Below are 22,259 nucleotides of genomic sequence, written 5' to 3'. Positions count from 1 at the left end.
TGCCATTGTCTTAGGGTTTTAATGCTGTGAACAGAAACCACAACCAAGGAAATTCTTATAAGGATGGCATTTAATTGGGGCTGGCGCACAGGTTCAGAGGTTCAGCCTGTTATTATCAAGACGGGAGCATGGCAGTGTCCAGGCAGACATGGGGCTAGAGTAGCTGAGAGTTCTACCTCTTATTCTGAAGACATCTAGCAGAAGAATGACTTCCAGACAGCTAGGATGAGGTTATTAAAGCTCATGCTCACAGTGAGACACCTACTCCAACAAAGGTACAATTCCTAATAGTGCTACTCCCTGGGCCAAGCATATACAAACCATCATAGACCATGATCAGGGTGCTGGGGATGCCTCATTTGCATAAAGAGGAAATCTAGCTGCTACTGGATTTATAAGGGGAGGGGAAGTCTATCCTGTCTACTAAGCTACATGACCTCCTTCCTAGGAGGAGGAAAAGTTAGGGGCACGGGGCTATGTGCACTGAAATATGAAGGTCAGAGCAAGGAGGAGTGATTCTGCAGCCATTCTCAGGATGACATTTCTGGGGACTGGACAGGCCTTGTCCCAACTCTTGCTCTAGACTGATTCCTCTATTCCTTGCCCATTTGTCCTTGCCCCACAAATACCCTCATCATACCACAGACACATTGCTTTGAGTTACAATTTGCATAGGGACATCTGGATGCTTTGCTGCCTACCTTGGCTAAGCCAAGCTTACCAATAGACAGTGTTCTGCTTGGTTTTTGTCAACCTGATACAAGCTAGGGTCATCTGAAAAGAGGAAGCTCAATTAAGAAAATGACTCTTATCAAATTGCCTGTGGGCCATTTTGTTAATTAATGATTGATGGGAAAGATCCCAGCCCACCAGGGGGTGGCACCACCTGCATGGTATAAAAAAGCAAGCTGAGCAAGCCATGGTGTCAGGTTCCTGCACCAACTTCCCTTCAGGAAGTACTGTAAGCTGCAAGATAAAATAAATTGTTTCCACCCCAAGTTGCTTGTGATCATGATGATTATTGCAAAAAGAAAAAAGCAACTATGGGTATCCCAGGTCCCAAAGAGACCAGTTTCCACAGGAGAGCGTGCTGGGCTGCAGAACTTAGCTTATGGAGCAAGGTCCCTTTACCAGCCTCAATCTTCAGCCAGGAGGAAGAGCTGAGCTCCAGACCTCTATACACCTTCCCTGCAAAAGGAGAGCTTGCCTGCAGAGGCTAACAGAATCACAGGAGGAACAAGCTCCAGCCAGTGACAGCTAGAACAAAAAACACCAGAGATTACAGAACTGCAAAAGGCAAACATAAGAATCTTACTAACAGAAACCAAGACCACTCAGCATCATCAGAACCCAGCCCTCCCTCCACAGTGAGTCCTGGATACCCCAACACACACAAAAAGCAAGATTCAGACTTAAAATCCTATCTCATTATTCTGGTAGAGGATTTTAAGAAGGACATTAATAACTCACTTAAAGAAATACAAGAGAACACGCCTGAAGGTAGAAGGCCTTAACGAGGAAGCACAAAAAACCCTTAAAGAATTACAGGAAAACACAATCAAACAAAACAGGTGAAGGAATTGAACAAAACCATCCAAGATCTAAAAATGGAAGGAAAAACAATAAAGAAAACCCAAAAGGTAGCAAGTCTGGAGATAGAAACCCTAGGAAAGAAATCAGGAACCATAGATGCAAGCATCAGCAACAGAATACAAGAGATGGAAGAGAGAAATTCAGGGGCAGAAGATTCCATAGGGAACATGGACACAACAATCAAAGAAAAGCAAAAGGCAAAAAGATCCTAACTCAAAACATTCAGGAAACCAAGTACACAATGAGAAGACCAAACTTACTAGGAGTAGATGAGAATGAAGACTTTCAACTTAAAGGGCCAATAAATATCTTCAACAAAATTATAGAAGAAAACTACCCAAACCTAAAGAAAGAGATGCCCATGAACATACAAGAAGCCTACAGAACTCCAAATAGACTGGACCAGAAAAAAAATTCCTCCTGACACATTATAATCAGAACAACAAATGCACAAAATAAGGTTACAATATTAAAAGAAGTAAGGGAAAAAGGTGAAGTAACATATAAAGGCAGGCCTACTAGAATTACACCAGACTTCTCACCAGAGCCTATGAAAGCCAGAAGATTCTGGACAGATGTTATACAGACACTAAGAGAACACAGATGCCAGCCCAGGCTACTATACCCAGCAAAATTGTCAATTACCATAGATGGAGAAAACAAAGTATTCCATGACAAAACAAAATTCCCACAGTATCTTGCCATGAATCTAGCCCTTCAAAGGATAATAAAGGGAAAACACCAACACAAGGATGGAAAGTATGCCCTAGAAAAACCAAGAAAGTAATCCTTTAGCAAACCTAAAAGAAGACAACCACAAGAACAGAATCCCAACTATAACAACAAAAATAACAGGAAACAACAATTACTTTTCCTTAATATCTCTTGATATCAGTGGACTCAATGCCCCAATAAAAAGACATGCACTAACAGACTGGCTACACAAACAGGACCCAACATTTTCCTGTTCATAGGAAACCCATCTCAGAGAAAAAGACAGATACTACCTCAGAGTGAAAGGCTGGAAAACAATTTTCCAAGCAAATGGTCTGAAGAAACTAGCTGGAGTAGCCACTCTAATATCGAATAAAATCGACTTCCAACCAAAAGTTATCAAAAAAGACAAGGAGGGGCATTTCATACACATCAAAGGTAAAAATCTTCCAAGATGAACTCTCAATTCTGAATATCTATGCTCCAAATGCAAGAGCAGGCACATTCATTAAAAAAACTTTGGTAAACCTCAAAGCACACATTGCACCTCACTCAATAATAGTGGGGATTTCAACACCCCACTCTCATCAATGGACAGATCCTGGAAACAGAAGCTAAACAGAGACACAGGGAAACTAACAGAAGTTATGAAAAAAATGGATTTAACAGATATCTACAGAAAATTATATCCTAAAACAAAAGGGTATGCCTTCTTCTCAGCACCTCATGGTACTTCACCACAATTGAACATATAATTGGTCACAAAACAGGCCTCAACATATACAAAGATATTGAAATTATCTCATGCATCCTATCAGGTCGCCACGGACTAAGGCTGATCTTCAGTAACAACATAAATAATAGCCAACATTCACATGGAAACTGAACAACACTCTACTCAATGATACCTTGGTCAAGGAAGAAATAAAGAAATTAAAGACTTTTTAGAGTTTAATGAAAATGAAGCCACAGCATACCCAAACTTAGAGACACAATGAAAGCAGTCCTAAGAGGAAAACTCATACCTCTGAGTGCCTGCAAAAACAAACTAGAGAGAGCATACACTAGCAGCTTGACAGCACACCTAAAAGCTCTAGAACAAACAGAAGCAAATTCACCTAAGAGGAGTGAACAGCATAAAATAATCAAACTAAGAGCTGAAATCAATCAATTGGAAACAAAAAGAACTATTCAAAGAATCAACCAAACCAGGAGCTGGTTCTTTGAGAAAATCAACAAGATAGATAAACCCTTAGCCAGACTAACTAGAGGGCAAAGGGACAGTGTCCTAATTAACAACATCAGAAATGAAAATGGAGAGATAACAACAGAACATGAGGAAATCCAAAACATCATCAGATCCTACTACAAAAGGCTATATATACTCAACAAAACTGGAAAACCTGGATGAAATGGACAATTTTTTAGACAGATACCAGATACCAAAGTTAAATCAGGATCAGATTAATGACCTAAACAAGCCTATAAAGAAATAGAAGCTGTCATCAATAGTCTCCCAACCAAAAAACCCAGGACCAGATGGGTTGAGTGCAGAGTTCTATCAGACCTTCTAAGAAGACCTAATTCCAATTCTCCTCAAACTATTCCAAAAAATAGAAACACAAGGCACTCTACCCAATTGATTCTATGAAGCCACAATTACAGAGATACCTAAACCACATAAAGACCCAACAAAGATAGAGAACTTCAGACCAATTTCCCTTATGAATATCGATGCAAAAATACTCAATAAAATTCTCGCTAACAGAATCCAAGAACACATCAAAAAGATCATCCATCATGATCAAGTAGGCTTCATTCCAGGGATGCGGGGCTGGTTTAATATACGGAAATCCATCAAAGTAATCCACTATATAAACAAACTCAAAGACAAAAACCACATGATCATCTCCTTAGATGCTGAGCAAGCATTTGACAAAATCCAACACCCATTCATGATAAAAGTCATGGAAAGATCAGGAATTCAAGGCACATACCTAAACATAATAAAAGCAATTTACAGCAATAAGGTAGCCAACATCAAAGTAAATGGAGAGAAACTTGAAGCAATCCCACTAAATTCAGGGACTAGACAAGGCTGCCCACTTTCTCCCTATCTATTCAATATAGTACTTGAAGTCCTAGCCAGAGAAATTGGATAACAAAAGGAGATCAAGAGGATAACAATTGGAAAGGAAGAAGTCAAAATATCACTATTTGCAGATGATATGATAGTATATATAAGTGACCCTAAAAATTCCACCAGGGAACTCATAAACCTGATAAACAGCTTCAGTGAAGTAGCTGGATATAAAATTAACTCAAACAAATCAGTGGCCTTTCTCTACATAAAGGATAAATAGGCTGACAAAGAAATTAGGGAAACAACACCCTTCACAATAGTCACAAATAATATAAAATACCTTGGTGTGATTCTAAGTGAAAGAGCTGTATGATAAGAACTTCAAGTCTCTGAACAAAGAAATTGAAGATATCAGAAGATGGAAAGATCTCCCATGCTCATGGATTGGCTGGATTAATATAGTAAAAATGGCTATCCTGCCGAAAGCAATCTACAGATTCAATGCAACCCCCATCAAAATTCCAACTCAATTCTTCACCGAATTAAAAAGAGCAATTTGCAAATTCATCTGTAATAACAAAAGTCCTAAGATAGCAAAAAGCATTTTCAACAATAAAAGAACCTTTAGTGGAATCACCATCCCTGACCACAAGCTGTACTACAAAGCAATTGTGATAAGAACTGCATGGGACTAGTACAGTGACAGACAGGTAAACCAATGGAATAAAATTGAAGACCCAGAAATGAACCCACACACCTATGGTTACTTGATCTTTGACAAGGGAGCTAAAACCATCCAGTGGAAAAAAGACAGAATTTTCAACAAATGGTGCTGGCAGAACTGGGGGTTATCATGTAGAAGAATACTAATTGATCCATTCTTATCTCCTTGTATAAAGCTGAAGTCTAAGTGGATCAAGGAACTCTACATAAAACCAGAGACACTGAAACTTATAGAGGAGAAAATGGGGAAAACCTCAAAGATGTGGACACAGGGGAAAAATTCCTGAATAGAACAGCAATGGCTTGTGCTGTAAGATTGAGCATCGACAAATAGGACCTCATAAAATTGCAAAGCTTCTGTAAGGCAAAAGACACTGTCAATAACACAAAAAGGCCACCAACAGATTGGGAAAGCATCTTTACCAATCCTAAATCAGATAGGGGACTAATAATCAATATATATAAAGAAGTTAAGAAGATGGACTCCAGAATATCAAATAACCCTATTTAAAAATGGAGTACAGAGCTAAACAAAGAATTCTCAACTGAGGAATACCAAAATGGCTGAGAAAATGGGAGCACCTGAAAATGAGAAGCACCTGAAAAAATATTCAACATCCTTAATCATCAGGGAAATGCAAATCAAAACAACCCTGAGATTCCACCTCATACCCTTTAGAATGGCTAAGATCAAAAATTCAGGTGACAGCAGATGCTGGTGAGGATGTGGAAAAGGAGAAATACTCCTCCATTTCTGGTGGAATTGAAAGCTTGTACTACTGCTCTGGTAATAAGTCTGGGGGTTCCTCAGAAAATTGGACATAGTACTACTGGAGTATCCCACAATACCTCTCCTGGGCATTTACCCAGATGATGTTTCAACTGGTAATAAGGACACATGTTCCACTATGTTCATAGCAGACTTATTTATAATAGCCAGAAGTTTGAAAGAACCCAGATCAACAGAGCAATGATATAGAAAATGTGGTACATTTACACAATGGAGTACTACTCAGCTATTAACAACAATGAATTTATGAAATTCTTAGGCAAATGGATGTATCTGGAGGATACCATCCTGAGTGAGGTAACCCAATCACAAAACTACACACATGATTTGCACTCACTGATAAGCGGATATTAGCCCAGAAACTTAGATTACACAAGATACAATTTGCAAAACACATGAAACTCAAGAAGAAGGAAGACCAAAGTGTGGATGCTTTGTTCCTTCTTAGAATGGGGAACAAAATACCCTTGGACAGAGTTACAAAGTTCGGAGCTGAGAGAGAAGAAAGGACCATCCAGAGACTGCCACACCTGGGGATACATCCCATATACAATGACCAAACCCAGACACTACTGCATATGCCGGCAAGATTTTGCTGAAAGGACCCTGATATAGCTATCTCTTGTGAGGCTATGCCAGTGCCTGGCAAATACAGAAGTAGATGCTCACAGTCATCTATTGGATAGAACACAGGAACTAATGAAGGAGCTAGAGAATGTAGCCAAGGAGCTGAAGGGGTCTGCAACCCTATAGGAGGATCAACAATATGAACTAACCAGTACCCCCCAGAACTGTGTCTGTAGTTGCATATGTAGCAGAAGATGGCCTAGTTGTCCATCAATGTGAGTAAAGGTCTTTGGTCTTGCATAAATCATATGCCCCATTACAGGAGAATGCCAGGGCCCAGAAAAGAGAGTGGGTGGGTTGGGGAGCAGGGTGGTGGGGGCGGGAGGGCATAGGGGACTTTAGAGATAGCATTTGAAATGTAAATGAAGGAAATATCTAATTAAAAAAATCTAAAAAATAAAACCCCAAAACAAAAAAACAAAAGCAACTAAGCAGCCATGTAGCTTATTTAGGCAACACAGGCAAATGGCTTTCCTTTTCCCTTTCTATTTACTACTGCCCAAATAAGGTTTATTTTGTTCCCTAGCAACAGTGGAAGACAACAATGAGATGTTCTCTTTGGACATAATCTTCTCAAGCTCTGTTTGCCCCTGTCTAGTTCTTAACCATGGTCACTGAAGGTCGAGGGTCAATGGACAATCAATTATTCAGGATGGGCCTTGGATAAGAAACGTACCAAGAGACAACCCAAAGAACAACTGATCACAGTTTCTACATTAGCTGAGATCTACCACCTCATCACAGGTGAACAAACCCAATTTAAGCAGAATCCTAGACCAGAAGCTAAAACCTGAGGGTGCCAGCATACCAGCTCCAAACTCTTGCTCCCAAGAAGCAAAAGAAGGTAATGATAAGAAAAGCAAGCAAGGATTTAAATCAAAATGGCTATTTGAAGAATGTTTTAGTTTGCTTTCTGTTGCTATCATAAAACAACTTGGGGGAGGGGCAGGGAAGTAACTTAGTGGAGGAAAGGAGGTTATTTGACTTATAATTGTAAGTTACAATTCATCACTGCACAAAAGTCAGAGGTAAAAACTTGGGACAGCTGGTTACTGGGGACATGGAGGTCCTTGCACTCACAGAGAAGCACTAAGGGAACCAGGAATGTTAATTACAGGGGTATCTCCTAATGGCAGAGATAAAAGCAAATACCTGCATTCTATCCAGAAGGCTGAGAGTGGAGGTTGTTAAGGACCTGGTGACCTTTGTTATACAGGCAGACCTCATGCATATTCCTGAAAATGATTATCCAAGACTCTTCCCTCTTTAGACCATTACCCATCCTTAGGGGAGATGTCACAAGAATTTTATGGCCTGCTGATGTCTATGCTTTTGGTCAGAATCCACACTAGATTCTAGGCCTTTAAGCTATAGAACCCACCCTCATAGTCACATGTACTTTGTAAAATAGTTTCTATGTAGCCCCATCTTAAGCTTTATTGTGCAGACTGATTGGACTGATTGTTGCCTGGAAACATTTTCCCAAATGGCACCATGTTTTAAATATACTGACAATGAACCACCTGCCACTACACTCCCACAATTCTGATCCAGGTTGACAAAGTCAATATACACTGGGTTTTCATTCTTATCTCTTTGAGGGGTTTGCTTCCCTTCTTGTATACTTGCAGGGACACCATCAGCTGGCCACATTAAATCCATGGCCAAGGGCACAGACATGAATATACCTATGCCAATATATCCTAGATGGCAGGGTTTTGTAGTATAGTACAAAATGCAATATGATGTTGCATGTTTGATGTGTAAATTAAAATGTAGGCAAAGGGGCTCTCATTTCTAGAGTCCAAATTAACATTTTGGAATATCATCAGAATATTATGTGATTTTTCAAAGTATAGAGAGGAGCTTCAAAGGGTGGCCCAAACCAGGTATAGTAGCACACAGGCCACCTTGGGCAACATATTAAGCTTAAGGTAAGCCTGGATGGGGCACGTAGATCCTGTCTCAAAACAAACAATAACAAGAAGAAAAAGAGAGGTGGCTCAGTCCAAAATGATAACCTTTCAGTAGCTACTGGGAACAAAATGACATAATTCTTTACATTAAAATCATCCTGTCCAAGTAACAGGACCTAAGTTCAAATCTACTGCACCCATGTACAAAGCTGGATGCAGTAGTGTATGCCTGTAATTCCACTGCTGGGAAGGCAAAAGACAAGAGAATCCCTGGGCCTTGCTGGCCAGTCACTCTAGCCCAAGGAATGTACTTCAGGTTCAATGAGAGACCCTAAAAAAAAAAAAGATGGAGAGTTTTTGAGGAAGATATCCAGTGTTGACTTCTGACCTTCATACAACATGTGCATGCACACTCACATGTATACACAGACAAACAAACACACACACACAAAACATGTACACATATAGTGACAAAATAACTCTTAGAAATTAAAAAATACATTCAGTGCTATGGCATGATAGACACCAATTGTTTTGTTTTTCCAGCAATGTCCTGTTACCAATGCCATCGAATAACTATTTATAACCCTACTTATTAGCCTTCTGTTATAAGATCAAGTATTGAGATAATCAACTTATAAGAACCAAAAGCTTACAGTTTTAGAGTTTTCAGTCTGTGGGTGGTTGGCTCCATTATGTTAGAGACTCTGAGAATGCCAAATATCATGGCATGGGGCATGTGGAGACAAATTGCTCATCTTATGGCACTCAAGAAGCAAGGAAATGAAGAAAAAGAGGCAGGGGTTCCAATATCCCTTTAGGTAATATGCCCCCAATGACTTAACTCCTGTCCACTAGGCCTGATCCCTTTAATATCCTACCACCTCTGGGTAGCACTATGGTCTGGGTTTGAAGCTTTTATAACATATGTGCCTTTGGAGGATATTTATCTAAACCATTATAATGGTTTTATTTTGTATCATAAAGTATCATCAATTAACCAACTCAAAATGAGCAATTCAGTGTTGTTTGATAAAATAAGAGCTGTGCATCATCATGAGAATCTAATTTTAGAACACTTTCATCATCCTCACAGGAAATCTCAATAGCAGCAAGTCCTCATTATACCTCTTGCCCTACACAGCCTAAGGTAAACACCCATGTACTCATTCCTCCTACATATCAGGCCACTCATATCTTACACAAACAGGGTCATATATATATGTATACACACACACACACACACACACACACACACACATATATATATATATATATATATATATATATATATATATATATAATACAGGGACTTTTACATATTGTTATTTAATGGTTCAGCTATGCTGTAACATATATGAGTATCACATTTCTTTTTTGGCTGAATAGTATTCTAGCACCAAGCATGATAGCACATGCCTCTAATCCTAACAAAAAGATGACAAGTTTGAGGTCAGCCTGGCCTACAAATTAAGAATGAAGACAACTTCAGCTACACTGAGACCCTATATCTAAAATCCAAGAGAAAAATTAAAACCATTTGGTTTTGTGTAGAAACCACATATTCATTTTCCACCAGTCAGTTGATAGTCATAGGTTATTTCTATTTTGAGTCACTACAAAGGTGGGGATATTGCTTCTGTGTGCTTTGTTTAGCATGTACAATAGCTGAAGGCCAATCCTAGGCAATAATGATGATGATGATGATAAAATTTATAAAAGTATAAACAGTTCTCTCATACACATTTTTATGCATAGCATGTTTTTCCTTGGGTAGATGTTTAGGAGTGCTGTGTCATACAGTAACTTTATATAACCATTTCAGAAGCTATCAGACTGCTCTCTACAGCACTAGCAGCTACATTTCACAATCCTACCAGTGATTTCTCTATGTGTTTGCCAACCTTTATTTCTTTTTTTTTCTGCAGTCACCTTATAGGTCTAAAGTGTTATCTAATTGTAGTTTTAATGATTTTCATGCCTTTAATAAGCAAATCTATTGAGTGTCTTTTCACATGCATATTTGCCATTTTTATATTATCATTGGAGGAATGTTTATTCTAACTACTTCCCCATATTTATTAGATTATCGTTGTAGTTGTTGTTATGGAGATTCTTTATATATTCCAATTCAAAATCCCTCATCATATATATAGCTTGCAAATATTTTCCCCACACTATGTGCTAGCTTCTTTTTGAAGTATAACTTTGGTAATGTATTATAGCATTATTTATAGCAAAAGATTGGAAACAGTAAGTGGATAGACTGAATAAACTATTGTTAAGTCCACACAATAGGGTAACTCTATCACTGTGAAGAGCGATGAGGCCTAGCTCTATATCCTATTAAGTGACTTTCAAGATATGCCATTAAAATGAAATTACAAAGATTAAAGAGAATAAGAAAAGTAGGTTACTATCTATTTAACAAAGAGAAAGATGGCAAGTACTTTTAAGAAACTGTTTAAAAAACAGACTGGAGGGAGACAGACAGACCCCAAAAGAAGAAGAGAGAGGTCCAATCCAATTGCGCGCGGGACCTGAGACTGCATTAGTTAGGGAAGCAGAAACCGGCCTGAGTAGGGCCACAGGCCTCATCCGGCTGGATCAGCACCAGGGCAGCTAGAGCGCAGGGTCGGCTGACACCCGCCAGCTACCCACGACCCCCGCCACAGGATTTTGAGACTGCAGGTGAGTGGAACACAGCTTCTGCTCCAGTCCAATCACGCGGGACCTGAGACTGCTCTAGTTGGGGAGAGAGAAATCCGGCCTACATAGGGCCACAAGCCTCTTCCGGTCAGAAAAGGACCAGGGTAGCAAGGGCGCAGGGTCGGCTGACACTCGCCAGCTACCCACAACACCCGCCACAGGATCTTAAGACTTCTGGTGAGTGGAACACAGCTTCTGCTCCAATCCAATTGCATGTGGGACCTGAGACTGCATTAGTTAGGGAAGCAGAAACCGGCCTGAGTAGGGCCACAGGCCTCATCCGGCCGGATCAGCACCGAGGTAGCTAGAGCGCAGGGTCGGCTGACACCCGCCAGCTACCCACGACTCCCGCCACAGGATTTTGAGACTGATGGTGAGTGGAACACAGCTTCTGCTCCAGTCCAATCACGCGGGACCTGAGACTGCTTTGGTTGGGGAGGGAGAAATCCTGCCTACATAGGGCCACAAGCCTCTTCTGGTCAGAAAAGCACCAGGGTAGCTAGGGCGCAGGGTCGGCTGACACGCGCCAGCTACCCACAACACCCGCCACAGGATCTTAAGACTTCTGGAGAGTGGAACACAGCTTCTGCTCCAATCCAATTGCGCGCGGGACCTGAGACTGCATTAGTTAGGGAAACAGAAAACCGGCCTGAGTAGGACCACAGGCCTCTTCCGGCTGGACCAGCACCGGGGTACTGCCAGCTACCCACGACCCCTGCCACAGGATTTTGAGACTGCTGGTGAGTGGAACACAGCTTCTGCTCCAATATTTAAACAGTGACAACGACAACAACTAACCCCAGAGATTACCAGATGGCGAAAGGTAAACGTAATAATCTTACTAACAGAAACCAAGACCACTCACCATCATCAGAACCCAGCACTCCCACTTCGCCCAGTCCAGGGCACCCCAACACACCGGAAAAGCTAGACACGGATCTAAAAGCATATCTCATGATGATGGTAGAGGACTTCAAGAAGGACTTTAATAACACACTTAAAGAAATACAAAGGAACACTGGTAAACAGGTAGAAGACAATAAAGAGGAAGCACAAAAATCCCTTAAAGAATTGCAGGAGAACACTGCTAAAGAGTTACAAATCCTTAAAGAAAAACACGATAACATAATCAAACAGGTAGAAGTCCTTACAGAAAAACAGGAAAACACATCCAAACAGATGATGGAAATGAACAAAACCATACTAGACCTAAAAAGGGAAGTAGACACAATAAAGAAAACCCAAAATGAGGCAACACTGGAGATAGAAACCCTAGGAAAGAAATCTGGAACCATAGATACGAGCATCAGCAACAGAATACAAGAGATGGAAGAGAGAATCTCAGGTGCAGAAGATTCCATAGAGAACATCGGCACAACAATCAAGGAAAATGTACAATGCAAAAAGATCCTAACTCAAAACATCCAAGAAATACAGGACACAATGAGAAGACCAAACCTACGGATAATAGGAGTGGATGAGAATGAAGATTTTCAACTCAAAGGACCAGCAAACATCTTCAACAAAATTATAGAAGAAAACTTCCCAAATCTAAAGAAAGAAATGCCCATGAACATACAAGAAGCCTACAGAACTCCAAATAGACTGGACCAGAAAAGAAATACCTCCCGACACATAATAATCAGAACAACAAATGCTCTAAATAAAGATAGAATACTAAAAGCAGTAAGAGAAAAAGGCCAAGTAACATATAAAGGAAAGCCTATCAGAATTACACCAGATTTTTCACCAGAGTCTATGAAAGCCAGAAGATCCTGGATGGATGTTATACAGACACTAAAAGAACACAAATTCCAGCCCAGGCTACTATACCCAGCCAAACTCTCAATTAATATAGATGGAGAAACGAAAGTATTCCATGACAAAACCAAATTCACACATTATCTCTCCACGAATCCAGCCCTTCAAAGGATAATAACAGAAAAAAACCAATACAAGGACAGGAAACACGCCCTAGAAACAACAAGAAGGTAATCCCTCAACAAACCTAAAAGAAGACAGCCACAAGAACAAAATGCCAACTTTAACAACAAAAATAACAGGAAACAACAATTACTTTTCCTTAATATCTCTTAATATCAATGGACTCAACTCCCCGATAAAAAGACATACACTAACAAACTGGCTACACAAACAAGACCCAACATTTTGCTGCTTACAGGAAACTCATCTCAGAGAAAAAGATAGACACTACCTCAGAATGAAAGGCTGGAAAACAATTTTCCAAGCAAATGGTATGAAAAAACAAGCTGGAGTAGCCATTCTAATATCTGATAAGATTGACTTCCAACCCAAAGTCATTAAAAAAGACAGGGAGGGACACTTCATACTCATCAAAGGTAAAATCCTCCAAGAGGAACTATCAATCCTGAATATCTATGCTCCAAATACAAAGGCAGCCACATTCATTAAAGAAACTTTAGTAAATCTCAAAGCACACATTGCACCTCATACAATAATAGTGGGAGACTTCAACACACCACTTTCACCAATGGACAGATCATGGATACAGAAACTAAACAGGGACACAGAGAAACTAAGAGAAATTATGAATCAAATGGATCTGGCAGATATCTACAGAACATTCTATCCTAAAACAAAAGGATATACCTTCTTCTCAGCACCTCATGGTACCTTCTCTAAAATTGACCACATAATTGGTCACAAAACAGGCCTCAACAGATACAAAAATATTGAAATTGTCCCATGCATCCTATCAGATCACCATGGACTAAGGCTGATCTTCAATAACAAAATAAATAATAGAAAGCCAACCTTCACGTGGAAACTGAACAACACTCTTCTCAATGATACCTTGGTCAAGGAAGGAATAAAGAAAGAAATTAAGGACTTTTTAGAGTTCAATGAAAATGAAGCCACAACATACCCAAACTTATGGGACGCAATGAAAGCATTTCTAAGAGGAAAACTCATAGCTCTGAGTGCCTCCAAAAGGAAACTAGAGAGAGCACACATTAGCAGCTTGACAACATACCTAAAAGCACTAGAACAAAAGGAAGCAAATTCACCCAAGAGGAGTAGACTGCAGGAAATAATCAAACTCAGGGGCGAAATCAACCAAGTGGAAACAAGAAAAACTATTCAAAGAATCAACCAATCAAGGAGCTGGTTCTTTGAGAAAATCAAGAAGATAGATAAACCCTTAGCCAGACTCACTAGAGGGCACAGGGAAATCAATCTAATTAACAAAATCAGAAATGAAAAAGGAGACATAACAACAGATCCTGAAGACATCCAAAACATCATCAGATCCTTCTACCAAAGGCTATACTCAACAAAACTGGAGAACCTGGATGAAATGGAGAAGTTCCTAGACAGATACCAGGTACCAAAGTTGAATCAAGATCAGGTTAATGATCTAAACAGCCCTATATCCCCCAAAGAAATAGAAGCAGTCATTAATAGTCTCCCAACTAATAAAAGCCCAGGACCAGATGGGTTTAGTGCAGAGTTCTATCAGACCTTCAAAGAATATCTAATCCCAGTTCTTCACAAACTACTCCACAAAATAGAAACAGAAGGTACTCTACCCAACTCGTTCTATGAAGCCACAATTACTCTGATACCTAAACCACAAAAAGACCCAACAAAGATAGAAAACTTCAGACCAATATCCCTTATGAATATTGATGCAAAAATCCTCAATAAAGTTCTTGCTAACCAAATCCAAGAACACATCAAAACAATCATCCATCCTGACCAAGTAGGTTTCATCCCAGGGATGCAGGGATGGTTCAATATACGGAAATCCATCAACGTAATCCAGTATATAAACAAACTCAAAGACAAAAACCACATGGTCATCTCGTTAGATGCGGAAAAAGCATTTGACAAGATCCAACACCCAGTCATGATAAAAGTCTTGGAAAGATCAGGAATTCAAGGCCCATACCTAAACATGATAAAAGCAATCTACAGCAAACCAGTAGCCAACATCAAAGTAAATGGTGAGAAGCTTGAAGCAATCCCTCTAAAATCAGGGACTAGACAAGGCTGTCCACTTTCTCCATACCTATTCAACATTGTACTTGAAGTCCTAGCCAGAGCAATTCGACAACAAAAGGAGATCAAAGGGATACAAATTGGAAAAGATGAAGTCAAAATATCACTCTTTGCAGATGATATGATAGTATATATAAGTGACCCTAAAAATTCCACCAGAGAACTCCTAAGCCTGATAAACAGCTTCAGTGAAGTAGCTGGATATAAAATTAACTCAAACAAATCAATGGCCTTTCTCTACACAAAGAATAAACAGGCCGAGAAAGTAATTAGGGAAACACCCTTCTCAATAGTCACAAAAAATATAAAATATCTTGGCATGACTCTAACTAAGTAAGTGAAAGATCTGTATAATAAAAACTTCAAGTCTCTGAAGAAAGAAATTATAGAAGATCTCAGAAGATGGAAAGATCTCCCATGCTCATGGATTGGCAGGATCAACATTGTAAAAATGGCTATCTTGCCAAAAGCAATCTACAGATTCAATGCAATCCCCATCAAAATTCCAAATCAATTCTTCAACGAATTAGAAAGTGCAATCTGCAAATTCATCTGGAATAACAAAAAACCTAGGATAGCAAAAACTCTTCTCAAGGATAAAAGAACCTCTGGTGGAATCACCATGCCGGACCTAAAGCTCTACTACAGAGCAATTGTGATAAAAACTGCATGGTACTGGTATAGTGACAGACAAATAGACCAATGGATTAGAATTGAAGACCCAGAAATGAACCCACACACCTACGGTCACTTGATCTTCGACAAGGGAGCTAAAAACATCCAGTGGAAGAAAGACAGCATTTTCAACAAATGGTGCTGGCACAATTGGTTGTTAACATGTAGAAGAATGCGAATCGATCCATTCCTATCTCCTTGTACTAAGGTCAAGTCTAAGTGGATCAAGGAACTTCACATAAAACCAGAGACACTGAAACTTATAGAGGAGAACGTGGGGAAAAGCCTTGAAGATATGGGCACAGGGGAAAAATTCTTCAATAGAACAGTAATGGCTTGTGCTGTAAGATCAAGAATTGACAAGTGGGACCTCATGAAACTACAAAGCTTCTGCAAGGCTAAAGACACCATCAATAAGACAAAAAAACCACCAACAGATTGGGAAAGGATCTTCACCTATCCTAAATCAGATAAGGGACTAATATCCAATATATATAAAGAACTCAAGAAGGTGGACTCCAGAAAGTCAAATAACCCCATTAAAAAATGGGGCTCAGAACTGAACAAAGAATTCTCACCTGAGGAATACCGAATGGCAGAGAAGCACCTGAAAAAATGTTCAACATCCTTAATCATCAGGGAAATGCAAATCAAAACAACCCTGAGATTCCACCTCACACCAGTCAGAATGGCTAAGATCAAAAATTCAGGTGACAGCAGATGCCGGCGAGGATGTGGAGAAAGAGGAACACTCCTACATTGTTGGTGGGATTGCAAGCTTGTACAACCACTCTGGAAATCAGTCTGGCGGTTCCTCAGAAAATTGGACATAGTACTACCGGAGGATCCAGCAATACCTCTCCTGGGCATATATCCACAAGATGTCCCAACCGGTAAAAAGGACACATGCTCCACTATGTTCATAGCAGCCCTATTTATAATAGCCAGAAGCTGGAAAGAACCCAGATGTCCCTCAACAGAAGAATGGATACAGAAATTATGGTACATTTACACAATGGAGTACTACTCAGCTATTAAAAAGAATGAATTTATGAAATTCCTAGCCAAATGGATGGACCTGGAGGGCATCATCTTGAGTGAAGTAACACAATCACAAAAGAACTCACACAATATGTATTCACTGATAAGTGAATATTAGCCCAAAACTTAGGATACCCAAGATAAAAGATACAATTTGCTAAACGCATGAAACTCAAGAAGAATGAAGACCAAAGTGTGGACACTGTGCACCTTCTTAGAATTGGGAACAAAACACCCAGGGAAGGAGTTACAGAGACAAAGTTCATAGCTGTGATGAAAGGATGGACCATTTAGAGACTGCCGTATCCAGGGATCCATCCCATAATCAGCTTCTAAATGCTGACACCATTGCATACACTAGCAAGACTTTGCTGAAAGGACCCAAATATAGCTGTCTCTTGTGAGACGATGCCGGGGCCTAGCAAACACAGGAGTGGATGTTCACAGTCAGCTATTGGATGTATCACAGGGCTCCCAATGGAGAAGCTAGAGAAAGTACCCAAGGAGCTAAAGGGATCTGCAACCCTATTGTTGGAACAACATGATGTACTAACCAGAACCCCTGAGCTCTTGTCTCTCGCTGCATATGTATCGAAAGATGGCCTAGTCGGCCATCAATGGAAAGAGAGGCCCATTGGACTTGCAAACTTTATATGCCCCAATATAGGGGAATGCCAGGGCCAAAAGAATGGGAATGGGTGGGTAGGGAAGTGGGGGGCGCTATGGGGGACTTTTGGGATAGTATTGGAAATGTAATTGAGGAAAATATGTAATAAAAATATTAAAAATTAAAAAAAAAGAAGAAGAGAGAGAATTGAGGAACAGAGATAAGAGGTGGGGAAAGAGAGAGAAATCACTTTTAGAGTTATTTCTAGAGAGAAGGGAGGAGCAGAGCTGTAAGGTCATGGCTAAAAGCTAGTCCGGTTTCATGTTGTAAATTTGACTTTAAAGACATAAAATGTAATGAAACAACAACAACAAAAATAAGAACCAAAATCACAATAAAAATAATGAAGCTAATTGGGTATGGAGCAGGTGATGAAACTCTACTCACATCAATTATATAAGTAAAATTGAAAATGAGTGACTGAGAGCATTTTCTTTGTAGAAGTGATATACTGGGTATAAGCCATAACATTGCCAAATAATGCATGCTTCAACATTTGCCCTAGTAATTTGGAAATACATTTCTAGTGAAGGATATCTTTATAAGAGAGATAGCTACAAAGAACTCTTTTAAAACTTAAATAGTTAATCATCAATAATGTCACTGTTGGGGCTGGAGAGATGGCTTTGCAGTTAAGAGCAGTAGCTGCTCTTCCAGAGGATGCAGTTCAGTTCCCCACACCCCCATGGCATCTCACACCTACTTATACCTCCAGTTCTAGGGAATATTACACGCTCACTTAGACATACAGGCAGGCAAAACACCAAAGCACATAAAATAAAAATAAATAAAGAAATCATTTTAATAATGTCATTGTTATTGTTCAGAAATTCTATGGATATGTATTTATGGTGAGACATAGCAAGTAATTGTTGACCATGGAAGTATACTCAATATAAAATCAAAGAAGTTTTAAAAAATTCTAGGATGCTTAACTTTCATTGGAAATATCAGTTTGAATGCATGTTGAATCCTTTTCTTTAAAATATATGTGTATTTCCTAACTTTGTTTTAAGAGCAATAAATTCGGGCTACAAACTGGGAGAAAATATTAGCAGCCCACATAGCAACAATGGTTGTTCATTAAAAACAACAACAACAAAATAACACCAACAACATCTCAAAAGTAAGGTAACAATCAAATTAAAACAAATAAGAGACACTAATGGACATTTTTTCAAAGGAGAGTACAAATGATTAACAATCTATCAACACCCCAGCCATTAGGGAAATTAAGATTAAAATGAGATATACTACATGTCTATTAAAATGGTTAAAATCCAAAATATTGACAACACCAAATGCTTTGCATAACACAGATTCATTGCTGCTGCCAATGCAAAACAGGCCACCAAACACAGGCTTCTCTAAGTACTAAGAGAATGGAGGCAGGAGGATCATGAGTTCAAGACTAAATATGAATTCCAACTGAGGCCAGACTGGGATATATGAGACCCTGTCTCATGGTAGGGTATTAGTTTCTTATCAAGTTAAACATACATAAACCATATGGCCAGTTTGTAGATTTGTGTGAAAGTCAAGTGTGCCCAAGAAAGGTCTCTCTGTAGCCCTGGCTGTCCTCAAACTCATTATGTAGCCAGACTGGCTTCAAACTCACAGAGATCCACCTGCATCTGCCTTTGCTTCTGCCTCTGCCTCTCTGCCTCCTCTGCCCCTCTGCCCCTCTGCCTCTCTGTCTCTCTGCCTGAGTGCAGGGATTAAAGGTAGGTATGAATGTTCAAGATTACTAGGAAGTTAGGTAAATGCATATTAAAAACAACAAAAGTGGGGCTGGGTGGACTGGAGAGCTGGCTCAGTGGTTAAGAATGCTTGCTGCTCTCCAGAGGACTGGAGTTTGGTAGTCAGAACCCTCAAGGACTCACAATTCCCTTGTAACTCCAGCTCCAGAGTGTCTAATGCTCTCTTCTGCCTTCCAAAAGCACATGAACACATGCAGCAAACACACATACAAATAAGTTTTAAAAATTAAAATAAATCTTTGAGACTGCAAAGAATTGTAGTTCAGCCACTGACCAAAATATGTAAAATTGAAAAGACTAAACAATATAAGCATTTAGAAACAAAAACACATAATTAAAAAAAGTGCTGGTGGCAATGAGAATAACGACTTTGCAGGGCTCACTAACGCTTTCTGTATCAGTGTCATACAATTGAGCAATCACAGTGAAAGAAATGAACAAGAGAACCATAGCAAGAGTATTTGTAAACACCCCAAAGAAGCTATCAAGAATAAACTAAACATAGGGATCTATATACATGACATATTCTTACAATGAAACATTATCCACATGGATAAATCTCACAAATATAATGCTGAACCAAAGAAGTCACAGAACAAAAAATACAGATATTTTCACCTATAAAAAGTTCCAAAGAAGCGCAATCTAACAATAGCAACAAAAGTTAAAATAGTGGTTCCAGTTGGAGAATGATGTACAGGTTAAAGGGGTGTGGAAAGGGTCATAGAGTTCCACATAAAATGCAAGCTACTCAGTTAAATTTGAATCTGAAACAACAAGTAATATTTTAGTAATAATAGGTCCAGGTAATATTCAGAACATTTATTTTTAACTGCTACAAATGGCATGCATAGTCAAGGGGGCTGCTTTTAGAGTAGTGGTAGTATTCTACTTCTTGATGTTCATTTTGTGATCATCCACTGCACATTTTTTCTGTACATGTGTTATTCTTCCCAATAAAAAAGTTTTATAAAAAGCAAAGTACACTTAGTACTATGTTGCTGATTTTAAAATATCTCATCCAAACAGTCTTTTTCCCTTCCCACCCTTAATCACTTCATGTGAGAGCTGAGATACTTCTGCAGGCAGTGGGCATCAGTAATCAGAAGCATAGCTGAGCCAAAAGCTGTAGGCTCTGCTTACATATTTTATTAAAATTACTTTTGCACAGCATGCTTCTTTATTTCTGGAATCTTTTTTCATGCCCTCCTTCTTGGAGCCTTTCTTATTTCGCTGACTTAATCTTTCCAAAGAGCATCACTTCGCTTCAGAGGACAGCCTCTAACTTATAGCAGTCAAGAAACAAAATGCACAAGCAATTGTTCAAAGTTGAACGGACTAGCTTATGTGAGGGGTTAAAAATCAACCTTAAACAGGACATCTACAACAATACTGGCTCTTTAGGGGCAGCAACTCAGATACAGACACTTCAAAATCTGTCAATTCAGTGTACTAAGTGTTTTGCAAACTTTGAGCTGAGGTTTACAAACCTCTTGAGTGGCTCCATGTGAATCTTTCTCATCAGTGTATATTACCTTCTCCTAAAGACACTAGCAAACCCAAGCAAAAGGCAGTAACCCCTATCAAACAAAAGCCTGACTGGTTTTCCTCCTGTTAGGTATGTGGCTATGTAATACTGAGTTCTTTGATGTTCTAGGAGATTGTAATGTTTTGATTTTGTGCTTTCATCTTGTCCTCCAGGTTTAAGTGCCTGTCTTCCTAGTGTGGCACTAAACTTTATAGGCTAATAGAAGGCTTCCCTATCTGCCATGCTTCCTTCTGAGTTTCTTCTATCTAGTACCAACATTTGTTTTTGCACACAGTGTACTAAAGATAATAATTAGACTCATGGGTTATAAAGACCAGCTGCCTGAAAGAAAACTACTACCACCACAAAGACCTCAGTTTCCTCAGCTGTAAATGGGAACAAAAAGATCTAATTCAAACAGCTGTTGAGAATATCCAAGGCAATTAAAGCATAGCACCCCACATACATTAAACACTCAGTGATTCTTTTTATCATCACTGTCACCAACTACTTTGGATGCCCCTGCTACCTGTACTTCGATGTCATGTAGGAAAAGCATTCAGATGCACTTTGAGAAAAAAGGAAGAGGGAACAAGAAGTTTTAGGTGTACTCAGCACACAGGAGTAAAAGGCAGGAGCTAGCTCACAGGTAGGATCTAGGAAGATGAACACTCGCAGATCCTGTTCTAAACCCCAGGATCTGGCCAGGACCTCAGGCTTCCTGCCTACTCACATTGCGGTTAAAGCTGTTGCCAGGCAGAAACGGTAGAGCCATGGCTGTCAATGTCCGATGAGGATGTAGGGCCCAACCAGAAAGAGATGAATGCCCTCAACCGCAGCTTGTTTGACCCCTGCGTTACCTGGAGACCGGAGATAGCGTCATGGAGGGAGGAGGGGCTAAGATAGGCGGGGTAGGGTAGGGGTCTTAGGGCGGAACCATGGCCTGGGAGGGGGTGAGGCGAGACAGAGTGGAGGTGGGGACGGGGCGGGGTCGAGTCTGCAGGGCCCCTCCCTCCCCCTCCGCCCCCCTGCTAATCTTCTTTCCCTGACCGCCCACCAGCGGAAGCTGCCTGTTTCTGACCCCACTGGTCTTCTGCGCTTACAGCTAGTGCTCGGTTTTCATTTATGCTGTTTTCTGCTTTCACTCTTTTTTTTTTTTCTAGAGCTCATATCCTCCTGTGACCTTCAGCTCACGAAATCTTGACATAGCATTGTTTTGCTATTTTGTTATCAAATGTAGTTAAAATGCCCAGAAAGGTACAGAAATCTGACGCTTATGAGCTTACAGAGCTGTGTTGCATTTACACCAGCCTCTATTTTTTAATTAAAGCGTTTGAGATGAATCTAAAACCACTCACCCCCTACTGGGAAAATCATTCCAAAGGTAAG

The 22,259-nt window shown here is 39.8% G+C and overlaps 1 protein-coding gene across 1 annotated transcript in view; it reads right to left on the bottom strand.

Moving 5' to 3' along the window:
• Window positions 1-21,743, bottom strand: part of Efhc2 (EF-hand domain containing 2) — a 189,749-nt gene extending 168,006 nt beyond the window's left edge. The window contains exon 1 of the mRNA XM_085837785.1: window positions 21,604-21,743. Within this exon, the coding sequence (XP_085693911.1) occupies window positions 21,604-21,645 (42 nt within the window). The 5' untranslated portion in view covers window positions 21,646-21,743. The remainder of the gene's footprint in view (window positions 1-21,603) is intronic.
• Between the last annotated feature and the right edge of the window lie 516 nt (window positions 21,744-22,259).

Source organism: Mus caroli, unplaced genomic scaffold, assembly GCF_978045245.1.
Source record: "Mus caroli unplaced genomic scaffold, Mus_caroli_1 scaffold_5, whole genome shotgun sequence".
NCBI lineage: Eukaryota > Metazoa > Chordata > Mammalia > Rodentia > Muridae > Mus > Mus caroli.
Note: the sequence above shows the minus strand (reverse complement) of the source record. Positions and strands in the feature narration are given on the sequence as shown.